Source organism: Papaver somniferum, chromosome 9 (assembly GCF_003573695.1).
Source record: "Papaver somniferum cultivar HN1 chromosome 9, ASM357369v1, whole genome shotgun sequence".
Lineage (NCBI taxonomy): Eukaryota > Viridiplantae > Streptophyta > Magnoliopsida > Ranunculales > Papaveraceae > Papaver > Papaver somniferum.
This window is the reverse complement of record NC_039366.1, coordinates 87,007,676-87,022,550: the sequence shown is the minus strand read 5'-3', so window position 1 is coordinate 87,022,550 and position 14,875 is coordinate 87,007,676. Positions and strand designations below refer to the sequence as shown.

At 35.9% G+C, this 14,875-nt stretch overlaps 1 protein-coding gene, 1 non-coding gene and 1 pseudogene across 2 annotated transcripts; all 3 read left to right on the top strand.

The window, feature by feature from the left end:
* Nucleotides 1-815: 815 nt before the first annotated feature.
* On the top strand, nucleotides 816-3,582 carry LOC113313622 (40S ribosomal protein S10-1-like). The gene is made up of 5 exons (XM_026562416.1): nucleotides 816-915; nucleotides 1,027-1,075; nucleotides 1,208-1,475; nucleotides 1,594-1,732; nucleotides 3,234-3,582. Exons 1-5 carry the CDS (start codon nucleotides 913-915, stop codon nucleotides 3,312-3,314), a joined length of 540 nt encoding a protein of 179 aa, XP_026418201.1. The 5' UTR covers nucleotides 816-912; the 3' UTR covers nucleotides 3,315-3,582.
* Nucleotides 2,081-2,152, top strand: LOC113314599. Its single transcript, XR_003342482.1, has one exon. It is a non-coding gene; the product is annotated as a small nucleolar RNA Z105 (small nucleolar RNA).
* Nucleotides 2,794-2,870, top strand: LOC113314612 (annotated as a pseudogene).
* Nucleotides 3,583-14,875: the final 11,293 nt, after the last annotated feature.

Sequence of the window (14,875 nt, the reverse complement as noted above, 5' to 3'; positions counted from 1 at the left end):
AAGACCACCAAAATGATAAGTTGACAAAACTAAAGTTTGTGAACAACTGTTTCATTTCTCAAAATGACGGTGGTGGTGACAAACATGAGAACATTTATCAAGGTATGGTTTATATTTGTTTCAACTTTTGCTTTTGTTTCAGCATAAAACTTTGTGAATACTAACGAGATAAATAACTGATGTTCCAGAGGATCATTACGAAGATTTGTTAGAGTTTCATGATGAAGGTAAAGTTTAACAATGATTGTTTTGTTATTATTTATGTTTTGTCCATGTATACTCAGTTGCTGCTTTTGAAGTTAAAACTAATGACTTACATTTTTGTTTGCATGTGTACAAGGAAATTGGCTGGAGAATGGCAGTCAAGCTAATGGGCCTAGTTTGTATCATAAGATGTATGCCGAAGAACTTGAGAATGCCGAGGAAGAGGAGTTGTTTTCTGATGATGATAAAGTTCCAGAGATATTCAACTCTTTGGAGATATTCTCTAGTCGACCCGGTACTTGCTACTGGAAAAGACTTTGGATTTCGGATATCGGATAAAGTTCCAGAGACCCTAGATTTGCATAAGATAGAAGTCGGGCAAGAATTTGCTGACAAACATGCCTTCAAGAGACATCTTAGATGGTTTTGTGTGAAATAAAAAGCCCAATCATGACCCTATTCCAAATCCTTCAAATAAAAAGCCCAATTATGACCCTATTCCAAATCCTTCAAATAAAAAGCCCAATTAAAACCCTAGCACTACACACACAAACCAAACAAGGCCTTACCCACACTCGCCTCTCTTTTCACATATAAATCGAAGGCATTTTCTCTAAGGTTTCAAGCCTTTGCAATCTCAGCGAGAGAGAGAAAGAGAAGAGAAAACCACATAAGAAAAGCTTCCGTCTTCTCCAACTCGCCGCAACCATGGTAAGCATCACCGAACCCTAAATCCATCACTTTCCTCCTTCTCCTTCTTCGATAATATCTTTACAGTCATGAACCCTAATCTCTTCTTCTGTTTCATTTTCTTCTTTTCAGATTATGTCCGAGAAGAACCGTCGTGAGATTTCAAAGTACCTCTTCCAAGGTAAAGCCCTCAAACTCGTTTAGGTCTGTGTTTTTTCTGCTTGATTTTGTTGTTTATTTACTGGATTTTGTGTTTGATTTTGGGTTTTTACTGGATTTTGTGTTTGATTTTGGGTTTTTTTCTTTGATTCAGAGGGAGTACTGTATGCAAAGAAGGATTTCAACTTGGCAAAGCATCCAGACATTGATGTACCAAATCTACAAGTGATTAAGCTTATGCAGAGTTTTAAATCAAAGGAATACGTTCGCGAGACATTCGCATGGATGCATTACTACTGGTTTTTGACTAATGATGGTATTGAGTTTTTGAGGACTTACTTGAATCTACCATCTGAGATTGTGCCTAACACTTTGAAGAAATCTGCTCAAACTGGAAGAGCACCACAGGGTGACAGACCTAGGTATGATTTGTTGATGTTTTGCTTTTGGATTTGATGTGTTTGTAGCATTTGATTTCTGATTTGTGTATGGTTTTGGAGATTGATATTGTTATTGTTGTTGTTGTTGTTGTGTATTTAGGCGTAATTATGAAGGTGGTGACAGACCTAGATTTGGTGGTGACAGAGATGGATACCGTGGTGGTCCAAGAGGGGGAGCACCAGGGGAGTTTGGAGGAGATAAGGGTGGTGCTCCAGCAGAGTATCAGCCACAATTTAAGGTTTAAATCTATCCCCTTCAGTTATAAATGAACATTCTATGGCTTTATTTTGTCTAAATAAGAGATGCATTTTGTTCCTGCATATTGTCTTGTTGGCCATTGTTATGTAATGTCTGAATTGCTCATGCAATTTGTCTTGTTTCTTGCTGATATGTTATCTCAGATAGGATTTAGGCAAGTGTTAAGAGTTTTTATGTGTTACAGGGTTTGGTGTTGACCTCATAATTTGCCCTAAGAGTCATTTTGTTCTGGTGATTATTATTTTTTAATTTAATCGATTTATTTCACTGTTTTTGTTTTTCCTTTTTTGATTTATCATAAAGAATCTTCTTACAAATTGGGATTGAAGTGTTGTGATGATGAAAGTATTTTGTCCGACTAAATTATATGAATGGATAAATAACCTCCTACTCATTCTGATCATTATCTATCTCCACAATGAAGATTCGCAATTTCCCCACTTCTGCACTTATGGGATAGCTTGTCTTATGCTATCCCATTGTAGACTTCTTTGGCACTATATTTCTTTGGATTTCTTTGGAACTTGAGTCCTTGTTTTATGAATTTGCCTAAGAATCTTTTTGTTCTGGTGTTTTTTATTTATTTATTTTTATAATTAATCAGATTTATTTTTCTCTGTTTTTTTCTGTTTTGATTTATCTTTAAGAAACTTCTTATGAATTGAGATTGAAGCTTTGTGATGATGAAAAGTATATTAGTCCTACTCATTCTGAATGCTATCTATTTCAACAATGAAGATTTACAAATTCCCCAAATCTGCACTCCCAAGTGATAAAAAGTGTGCTTTAGTATTGTATTTAAGCTTGTTTTGGGCTATCCCATTGGTGTTTTTGATTAGTTAGAAACATAGAGTTCTTTATTAGTGCATTTTGTGGTATGAAATAGTTTAGTCTTGTGCAACTTAAGTGTATCTCCTATAGATTGGTCAAATCTATTTGGTCTGATGGTAGTTTTTTAATTAGTCAATTTAGTTTTCATTGTTCTTTTCCGTTTTTTTTTTAAATAAATTAATGTTAAAGGATCTTGTGTATGAGATTGATGCATAGTGATGATGAAAGTATATTAATCCGACTAAATTATATGAATGGATAAATAAATAACCTCCTACTCATTCTGAATGCTATCCATCTCTACTGAAGATTCACAAATGTCCACTTCTGCACTTATGTAGTTATATCCTGCACTTATGGTGAGTTTACCTGTCTGACCACAAACCGCAAATTTGTGGTATGAACCAATTGCAGTACCAGTGTCTAGCTTTTAAGATCATTTATCTGGGTAACACCGCCGTTATATTGCAATTTTCTTTTGAGCTACATATACTTTAATAATTTTGGACGATTCTTTGATTCATTATAATAATATTGGAAGAACTGTATTTGTATATATGGCAAGTCCTTTACTCTTTTGTTTCACAACCTTGGTTGTTTATTAGTGATCATGTGGTTCAAATTTCTAATTTCAAAGGTTCAACTTGCAGGGTTCAGGAGGTAGGGGTGGTTTTGGTCGTGGTGGTGGTGGTGGCTTTGGTGGTGGCGCCGCAGGATCAGGTCTTCCTTAAGTTGGATATTGTTCCTCACGATGCTGTCAGGAGCATTTGTTTTTGGGTCAGAGCTTAAAGATCAATTTCTGTTGTGAAACCGGCTACTTTGTTGTTTAGCTCTTGAAAATATTGTTTAGTATATGTTGAGGTTAAATTAATTCCGCGACTTCCAAGGTTTATATTTCAGTATTTATGTGCTTTTTCTTTTTTACCATTTCTTTAGTGAATTTCATTTACTACTCCACACCCAAACTCTTAATGACAGTTTCTGATGATCTACTTTTTCCGTTTTGGTCTCACTAAGTCAATAGAAAAAACTACTTTGTGTCTCTACCGCTTATCTGGAAGAGAGAAAGAGTAGAGAGTTTAGAGTATCAAAACTAAGGTATATGCTAGTATAGCTCCATACCGGTAAGCGTCGCATTTATAAGCTCTTTCAATAGCACCATCTTTTTCCGCCAAAGGCACTCGGGTTTTAATTTGATTTAATGAGCATTACTGAACCCTTTTGTATTGCATCATTGAAACAGCTACGCTTTTCTTATTAGTCTGTTGCTTCCACAACTCATTTTGTGCTTTTAGCTGCACAGCCTGCACTGCACTCTAGTTATGGTCATTAGAGTAGAGATCTCACGCCAATAGCAGGAATATGATGTTTTGCATTTTTTTACCCCTCTTTTATTTTTATCTGGGGAAAGTTCTTTAGGCATCTAGTACTTCAGATTAAAATTGAAAATGGTAGTTATTGTACTTCAGATTAAAATACAGACAGACCTTTCACCTACACCAACAGGGTGTACCAACATTGTCCGATATTTTCTATGTTATTGAATAAATATTAGGGAATTTTAATAAAGTGCCCCCATTTTTTTATATCCAAAAAATAAATGCTCCCGTCTTTTAAAATTTGTTCGTTAGTTTTTCCATCTAGTGTTAGTTAAGTCTAATTTACTTTACATATTTGCCCTTTATTTATTCCCACATTGATTTTATACATCATTTTTCAGGCTTTTCGAGTCCGGCTCAGGATCATTATACCGCTTTCAGGTTCGTTACATCATTCCCCAAAAAGGGTTCATCATCTCAAGTGTTTTGGGGTTTTTGGTTGGAAGAAATCGACTTTCTACGACATTTTTTTAGGTTCGTCGAGTCCGGTTCAGGATCGTGACAATGCTTTCAGGTTCGTCGAGCCCCGTTCAGGATCGTTACACCATTTTTAGGATCGTCGGAACATTTACCCTCCCCTCTAAGGAGATGTAGTTCAGGGGTAAATAAGACTTTTAATCGGAAAGATAACTGCCACCTAACACTTAACTGGATGGAATTTGCCTTTTGAATTAAAAGGGGTACTTTAACAAATTTCAAAAAACGGGAGCACTTTTTTAGTGTAATGTGAAAAGTAAGGTTACGTTATCAAAAAGCCCTAAATACTACCTTTTCGAGTACTCGTTATTCACTTATTCTCACTCGAATTCATCAAAATGCAGATCCCCCAATTTAACCATGACAAGTCGTAATGGAGAACAACCTGCTTTCTCCGTGTTTTCCCAAAACTTGGTACCATTGAGATTTTTCTTGCAAAGCAACGATGGGCATGTGATAGAGATTGAGGAGAGCATTGGTATGCAGTTTGACGCTATAAAGCGGCTAGTACAAGGAGGTCAGATCACATTAACTTATGACTGTCGACGGGTGGTAGCTCCGAATTCAAGTAGATTCATTCTCGACATTGTCATGTAGAAATTGACGTTTAGTCCCAAAGTTATTGGGCTTTAGACACTCTAGTCCCGTCCCCTCAAGCCTGGTACCAGGAGGTCCAAATTTACCAAATCCCGAACGAGTTAATCCTTTTTTAACGATTTAGTCCGGATCATATATTTTCACTACCGAAATTACCCGTCACGAATGTTACTTCTTTGTAATTCAGTTTTTAGTTTTCATTTCCATGTGTGAAACAACTCTCCAGTGAAGAACAGATCTTAAACCTAATCTTTTCTCAATGAAAGTTTAATCTCTAAACATAAATCTGAAAATCAAAGAAACAATTGATTCAACATGAAAATCTAAATCGTTATCATCAAGAAAATTAATCAATCCATAGGAAAACTAGAAATTTAATTTCAACATTGAAGAGTTAATCGTCGAAAGCGATTGGAAAGATAAGTGTAATCTATTCTTTTCATTTGATTTGATCCAACTATTAGTTTATCAGTTCAGAATATTTTTTACGATTTCAAAAACCTAATCACTTAGGCGTCAATTTCAATTTCTTATTCAATTCGTGAGTTCAGATTAATTTGGATTTGAAGAATCCTCTGTAAAATATCTACTAGTTGGCGTAAATATTCCCGCTTACTTTCTAGGTATATTTCAGTTTGATAATATACTAATTGTGCGATGTGCTTCTTAATCTTAACATCTATCAGTTCATAGAAATTGGGATTGAAAAATATATTGAAACTGATATTTGGTGGTCAATTGTGTACACACTGTACATATGGAAGGTCTAAATCTGTGTCGAACATCGAAGAATGGAAGGTATGAAATTGTACTATAGGGTTCTGGAAGCAATGTGGATAGCAGAATCTCAAAGATTGCACGATAGTAACTTTACCTCTTTATTAACCAATGAGAGGTTTCACCGATGCATGCTTGCTTGTTCAGCTGAATTGGTTTTGGCCACCCATAATACAGTCACGATGTTGTTCTGCGGTTTTGGAGCGAACTAGTATTGTCGCTTTTGATTTGAGCAAAGTAATAAAAAGTTTCATTAGGCATGAAGAATAGGAGACATCTAAATTCTTTGGAGGAGCGATTGTTGGAGAGGATGGTATGGGAAAAAAGCTCATCAATGTACAACTCTTTAATTGTTACAAGGCCTGCCTTGTTTGCAGAAATTTATCGTCTGGGATTATTAGCGGAACCCATGCTAACCCTGGATGCAATTGCTACCCATAATAATGTTTCATATGGAGGCTTGCCACCGCTACCTTGCGTACACAATCATGAAACTGCAACATGTAGTTGCTAACTTATACAGTCAATTAGTATTATATTTTTCCGCTGTCTACTTGGTGTCTTGTAGATGTTTGACCTTACCTAAGATTTATCCTTAGTTTGAGGGTTGGGTTAGGTCATATATGATCTTAGATATTGTCTTTTCCTCACATTTATGAAATTCTGTTTGCAATCATCTTGCAGTTCAGAACAGAGAGATGATGCCCCCTAAGATAGTGTGTGGTGACTATCGAAATGTACTAGTTGAACTTAACTCCTTTACATGCCAGTGAAGGATCAATTATTGGTTAATAATCTAAAATCGAATTTAGGCCACCATCACCATTTCTGCTGTCTACTTTTGCTAGGTAAGAATTTGTTTGACATGATTCAGTTGATCGTTGATGTATTAAATTTATAACTAACTTAAAGAACCGTCAGTTTTACCAGGAAAGCTTCCAGTTCTTCTGTTGAATGGTAGTTCCAGAATTGCGGTAGGTGTATAAATGTTTCATTTTGGTTTAGTTGTATTGTTTTGATTTTTCCACACTTCTGTAATAAACTATTTAGTAGAATGGGAGGAAACAGGGAAGATTTGAAATAAAAATTTGTCTTTTGCATATTTCATTTGTCAATTATCTTTAGTGGATCTCATGGTTACCAAATCCAAGCACCATTTACGTAAGCATTGTGCTTTTAAGTTACTTAACTGAAAACTCTTGCTCAATCTGAAAGTATATGATTGTAAGTAGTTATGTTGCGCTTTTAATTTTGAAAAAAAAGTCATGATGGTGTAGACATTCACTTACAAACCCCAAATAGTTCTCTTTTATAATGCTTTTAGTTAACTTGGGTGGTCTTAGATTTTCCCATTTACACTTTGTTTAATTTAATCACTGGCAGAGGGCATTAAGCTTATTACTAAAAGTGGTTAATTTTGCTTTTTTCAGATTATATTCTTCTTTTGACTATATTTTGAATGTGGCTGAGCTATTAGTAGGTGTAGTGATTACCGTGTGGGTTTGTTTCAGTTTGTGCTCATTCTTTCTATACAATAATTCCTCTCTTTCCTTTTTTTTTTCATTTTTTTCACTTGAATTTGTATAAATTTTTTTTAGACCTTTTGTCTTTTCATTTTTTCTGGCTAGGTTTGGTTTTATTTTCGCAATATATTTTCCAAGGTTTGCCACTAATTAATGTATAAATTTTGTGTGGTTGCTGACATTTTCGACCAGATTTCCTAGCTTTGACCGGATCATGGTGCGCCCAATGGACCTAAATTTCCAAGTTTTTGAGACGATTACACTTTTTTATAACAATCTTCGTTACGGCCGTTTTGCTTCAGGTTTGTTATTGAAACCGTAACTGGTTAATTAAATTTTAACCACTTTTTGTTATTGAATTCTTAATGTGTACATAATTGTACACCCGCTGATCATGAATGTGTACATAGTTGTACACCTTGTTGATCGTTGCACATAAATGTACACTCGTTGATTGTTAATTTATCTACGTAGCTATCTCTTTCTGTTCTTCTCTCACTGAAAAGTTGTAGGCCTATCTTTCTCATGCAGAAATTCAAGAATTTCTTTACTTGGATAAACAGATCATGCTACTATATAGTGTACTTTTATTAGACTATTTAAAGACTGTATACTAAGGATCTCCAACTGTACGCACTTGTGCAGATCGCTAAGATATTACACATGACTCATCGTTGTGCGCATGTTCTAACAGTTAACTTAATTTGCGTATTATCAATCTCCCATCTAAGATTTTTTTAAGCCTATCTTGTATTTCTGCATATTTCTACTGATGATTCGTTATAAGTTGTGCAAATAAAAGAAAAGGGAAGACTTGGATGAAACTAGGAAAAAAATAGAAGCTTCGAAATGTAAATTTAACTAGCTCTCAATGACGTTGCCATGGTTGTGGTGTCTGTGAACTTTCCATTTTTACAATGTCTCCATGTAGTCAAAAATTTCGTTAAATCAGATTACCGTTCATTTAGCATCTCGGGCGGCAAACGAGTTATTATATTGGTCACTATCTGTGGACTTGTTAAATTTGTCCTTTTAGATATGGATATTGTCTTTGTTAGTTGTTACTGAGTATAGGCACCCATGAAACTAGGGTGTACAAGCTAGTGCACATGTGAATAACTAAGATGTAGATAATTGTACACATGTTGATTCTTAATGTGTACATAATTGTACACATATTGTATGTGTTTCTCTCTGTTTATATGTGCTTGTTCTGTTTTACATGTACTTAGTTTTTTTTTTCCGATTGTAGCTGTATTGTCGATAATTTGTGATTGTATTCTCTTTGTTTCATGATCCATTTGTCAACAGAGAGAAGTCCCAGCCGTTAATTTGAATTTGACGCCAAAGTTTTACCACCTCGAGCTGGAGTGTTCCAGAGAACCTGGCTCATGTCAGAAACTACACGAAGGTTTGCAAAAATATTGTTACACATACTTAATGCCCATCATTAGTTTTGTTTGCATAAAACTACTTGAAGAATTGCTAAAAGCTTGTTGTTCTTAAATACACATACCATATGCCCATCATGCGTTTTGTTTGTATATCGAAGAATTGTCTTTTATCACTTAGCAGTCTAGCTGTTCCGATTCAACCAATTAAATTCTCTCTGTTTGGTGTGTAGCTGCAGGAAATCCTACACTACACCCCTCATATGATTTCATTGTTGATCAACTCATTTTAGGTTTATATTCTTAATTTTATTGATTAACTTTTGAATGTTTTTACAAGAAAGATAAAGAAGTCAAGAATGATCTCTGCTTTGAACTTTCTCTCTCCTATTTACTTGTTTCTTACTCAAAAAAGATCTCTCTCTCCTTTACAACTCGAATGACTATTTATAAGGAAATACATAGTGGATGACAGCTAATCTGTCCTTTATTTTCGGATATGGTTTGCGACATTCTCGCAACCTTACAAATGTTAATTTCGCAAGCTCTCTAATTTTCGCAAGACCGTCACATCTTTCTCGGGACTTTAAATGACGTCATTTATTCTATCATTTCTGAAACTGTTCTGCGACGCTATTGTGCTGTACCATTGATAATTTCGCTGAGACATAATTGTTGCGAGATTCTGATCCTACATCTTGTCTCTTCTCATATCTTCTCTGCAAAGTAGAGAATGATGTGAGAAATGCCACAGTTGCTTATCTTTTCATATTCCACATTTATCACACGTACTCTCTCTTCCATTTATTTCTTGACACGTCTTCTGTAACCGCTACTTTTCAACCACTCACGTCTCTTTGTCTTAATGGTGTTTATTTCTTCGAGTAAAATTTTTTCTTTATATACTCTTCTCCCCCCCTTTTTCCACTTTTCTTTTTACTTTCTCTTCTATTTTTATTCTCTCATCTCTGCAACTCTACTATTCTTCTGCAAATTCTGCTGCTGTAATTTTTTCTTCCTTCAATCCTTTTACTTTACATACATTCCCATACTCTATATTCAAGCATTGCTCCAAGTGGTCATGGATATGAGAAGAATTTACAAGATGTCCAAAAAGATCTTGCTGATAAAGGTTTTACACTCTCCACCATTCCTGGTGAGAACGCCAAATCAATTCTTTCTGTCAAGCTTTTCTCTAATCAAAATTGTGATGATCAATCAATCATAATTTCGCTAGGTCAGATTCTCGTAGGTTTCCCTATTCCTCTTTATAACCCAAATCTTCCTTTATTTTATGAAATTCTCGCTCATCCGGGATTTTCACGAGCCATCTTCCAACTAAGTGGGGGATGCATCTTTCTGATGCTAGAGTTCGCTAATCGTGGTGCTGGTAGAGGATCTCTTTACTCCAAAGAACTTAGGGATCCAAAATTCGCAAACCTAGAAATAGTTGCTGAGAAGTATACAGTGGCGAATTTCTTTGAAAACTACGAACTTATCTCCATGAAGAAAGAGAATACTCGCTGGGGTATTCGATTAAGAAGGAAAGATAACATTGATGAAGCCAAAATTCTTATGCAAGATATTGACTGGCATTCTGGTAAAAACACAACTCCTCGCCAATCCAAAGACGATAAATGGTGTGTTTTTCCTTTAATGCTAAAGGGACCCTACATTGCTGGATCAAACGTTCTTCCTGCGAATCTCGCTGCATATCAACCTTGGGTTTTCTCTTGGCCCGAGAAGGATAAAGAGGTATGTTTTTCCCCTTTAACTCATTTTATACTTCTTTATTGATTTTTACTATTCTGTTTGCTAACTCTTGTGACATTCCGTAGATCCAAAAACTAAAGGATAGTTATAACAGGACTGGGAAATCTAGTACTTTGTTAGCTCTTCGCTCATACACAGATGAGGTAAGAAATTTTCTCTTATGACTTTAAATAGAAGATTATTGCTGAAGTAGAAGAATCTGCTGATGCTGCGAAGATTGGTGATAAAGGTAAAGGTGCTCTTCGCAAGGAAAAATCAACTGGTCCTCCTCCAAAGAAAAGAAAAGTTCATTCTTCTTCTCCTTCAAATGTTCTTCCTAACGAAAATTCCGAAAGTGACAAGGATGATGAGGATAACGATGATCTTGCTACAACTGAAGATTCTCCACCTGAACCTTCTATGGCTAAGCTTTCTGGACTCTTTTCTGATTCTCTACAAGGAATGGTAGATAGCCAATTCGCAAATACATGCAAAGCTCTCGCTACCCTTTGTGATGTCCCTTTACTAGATGGTGATAGCTCTCTTCGTGGAGTTTCTAGATCAGTGACTCCCGACTTCTTGCATTCTCTCAATAGTCTGGTATACTTTTATTTCTTTTACTTCTTCATTGTTATAACTCAAAATATCTTTCTATATTAATATTTTTTATTTCTTTTCGCAGGCTGGAAAAGCTTCTTTTGCGGTTGCCTCAGATCTAGAGAGAAGACGCGAAAATCTTGAAAAGAAGAATCTTCAATTTCGCAAAAAGAATGAAGAATTGGAAGCTGAAGTTAAAGGTCTTCGCGAGAAGAATAGACAATTATAAATTGATTCTTCCTCTTATAAGAACAAAATTTCTAGTCTTCAACAAGATAATAATCAACTTTACGGTATGATACTTTTCTCCTTTCTCTTTATTCATTCATCTTGTTGTTTTATCTTATTTAAATGATCCTTTTTGCAGACATTTATGGTCTTTCTGATGAAGCTACTCTTCTTCGTTCATTTCCTAATGCCTTGGATAATGATACCCTTCTTGAACGTCTTAACAATTCTCTAAATAACTTCTCAAATGATAGAATTTCATCTCTTTCTCTAAATGAACTTAGATCGAAATTTCGCCTCTTAGAAATTGATCATAGATCCAGTTTAGGCTTAGCCAACAGATTTAAGCGTCTCCTTATTGATTCCAAAGAGAAAACCAATGAGTTAATAACCAAGATTAGCTGTCTCATAGATGATAAGGATCGTATCTCTGATCAAGGTGCCAAGGCTTTGGCAAAATTCCAAGAGGCTCTCCTTGAAGTTCAACTTGAGCGAGATGACGCTAACCGCAAGAATATTGAACTCTGCGAAAGGGAAAATCAAATTCGTTCTCGTCTTCTCATAAGTAGTGAAGATGAATTTGTCTGGGCTGCAAAAATTTTAGATGATGCTAGAAAAGATTTAGGCGTAAATGTTAGTCTCCAAGTTGAACATACAACCTTGATTAGAGACATGATTTCTGACAGAGAAGGTTGCTAATTGCTCTTCTTTACTAATCTTTTGCTTCTTATGAATTTTCATCAAGTTAATAATTGGTTGTCTTTTGTTCGCAGATTCTGAAAATAATATCGTGAAAAGATTGAAGAACTTGAAGCTGAAAAGGAAACTCGCAAAGAATCTTTCTTCTCGCAACGACAAGTATTCTAGATTGAAGAATCAAATCAAATCACCGTTGAATTTTAAGAATGACGCTATGCATTTTCGCAATCAAACCATCCAAATGGTTTGTGATCATAATATCCCACATTCTGATTATCCTTGTCTTTTAGAAGAAATCCCACAGAATACTCCCAGTTTGATTATCTCTGATAGCGAAGCTGACGATGAAGAATCTGATAGTGATGGAAGTTCTGATGGTGATGAAGATTCTGACGCAGATGAAGAAGGAAACAAGTCTGATGAAGATAATGAAGGATTAACCAAGAAATAGTCTTTACTTCTTTCTTTGATTCTTTGTAATACTTGTACATTTATTCTCTTTTGTGTATTTGTGTTTCTTTCATTTTACCTGCGTAAATTAAAACAATTCTTCTTTGCAATACAGTTAATCAATATAATCATTAATTCTTGAATTTTTGAGTAAATCTCTCATATGGAGATAAATAACATTTTCTAATTTCATACATTCCCATACTTGCCTCTGTTATTTGAATCCAAATGAGAGATTTCATAAATTTTCTTATTGTATAATTTCGCAACTTTTGCGAAGTGAATTTTTTTCTTTTCAAAATCTCATTCCTGTGTGGTCTTATTTTCCTTCCTAATTAAAGGTCTTATTATGCCACCTCTTGTCATTGCGACAAAATCGCAGGACGTCCTTGCATTTCATGCAAAAACCCATTGATCTTGCCAACTTTTTCTTTTGTATTATGGCCTCTTCAGGAATGTTGCGACAATATGACATGCCTAAATATTCTTGCGAAAATAAAGCCCCATGACATTGCCGTCTTGCGACGAAATCGCAGGACGTCTTCGCACTTTCATGCGAAAACCCATTGATCTCGTCTTATCTTTTCTTTTGTATTATTGCCTCTTCAGGATTGTTGCACAAATATGACAAGCCTTAATATCCTTGCGAATAAAAAGCCTCATGACATTTGCGTCTTAAGACACTTATCAGCTCCCTAATGGAGGGTGCCGCCCTTATCTCCCCCTGGTTGCCCCTTCAAGGAGGCGTACTTCTACCATACAAGGTTAGCTCCTCCCATCCAGTCTTAACAACAACCAGTTGTTTTCGCAGCCTCTTATCCCTTTTACCTATAGGGCTTATGGTTACGAGACTGCACCCTAAGTGGGGTTTTCTTCAGGCCGAGTGCAGTATAAGCCAAGACTTGTCAAGAATGGCAAGGACGCTTCAAACGCCCCCGCACTCTTGACTCAACCGTGTACCTCGGCGCCTTGATCATATCTGCACTCCTTGGGAGAGTCCTTATTACCTTAGTCGCCCAACCTAAGTCATATGCTTAAGTTGAGAATCCAAGGTGCCTCTCCCGGATGGGCTTATTGACCCCAAATCTCCATGACTCAGGTTCCGGTGGCGGTGTAGCCTTTCCCTGATCATGCAATAGGTACCCCCTTATATGACGTACTTTAGGTCTTACATTTGCCTCTTGCGAAATTGTATTCGCGAACTAGGGTGTACGCCATAAAGGTTCGCCTCTTTCTCTTTTGTCATTCTTCTCTGATTATTTTCTGTAAAATTCATTATCTCTGCGAGAGTCTCGCAAATCATTATATTGTATCTGAATTTCGCAATCTCAATTTTGTTGTTCAATCAAATGTATTTTTGAGAATTTTACTTATTGCGAGATTATCGCAACAACTTAATCATTCATACATTTCTTGTTTTTATTACCTTTGCCATCCTCTGCTTCTTTATTATTTTCTGCTACTGCTTCCTTGGTAGTGGTATGTTCATCCTTTTTATTCTGAGCTAGCATTAATTTGCAACATCTCTTCTCCTTTCTTTTCGATTGTATCCACCATCAACCTCTCACTTCTTTGTATCTTTGATTTTGTGTCGCCAGTTTTCCTTCTTGTTTGCTCTTCCTTCGCAAGATTCTATCTCAGTTTCGTAACATCTCTTTCCTTCAACCCAATCTCCCTTTATGATTCCTACACCATTGGGGTGAGGGAATTTGATGCATTGGTGGAAAGTTGAAGCTACACCTAGAATCCCATGTAGCCAAGGTCGACCAATTAATGCATTGTAGGGTGATTCTACATCAACGACACAGAATGAGATTTCAGAAGATATTCCCTTCAATGGAATTTGCATAGTAACCTCCCCTTTAGGCTTGTTAGCAGTACCATTAAAACCATATATCTTATATGTTGATGGTATAAGATCATCATCTCTTCCACCCATGGTTTTATAAGTATGATAAAATAAGATGTTCACAGAGCTTCCAGTATCGACTAGAATTCTATTGATTGCCCATGAATCTTCAGCTTCATCATCCTCTCATCTTCTTTCGGTTTTGGATTAATTTCTAATTTTATTACCAATGGATTGTCATGCACCTCTTCTCCTTCGGGAATTTCTTCTGCGGTAAAAGAAATGATCTGTTTCTGCCATTCCTCTATCGCGCGGAGATTTTCGCAATATTCATAATTTCTCTTCCATTATTATCTCTTGCGAACACTCTACTCAAAACATTATCATGAAAATCTTCAATTGTCTTATATGAATGTACGATAGAGTGACAAATAGATTTTTTGCTTTTGCACCAACTTCTATGAAGAATGTTTCTTTCTTTTTCATCGTATTCACTTTGTGATGTTCTGGCGGTGGTGGTAATGGTTGAGATTGCGGATGCCCTACCAGAAAGTCGTTTAGTTTTCCTTGATC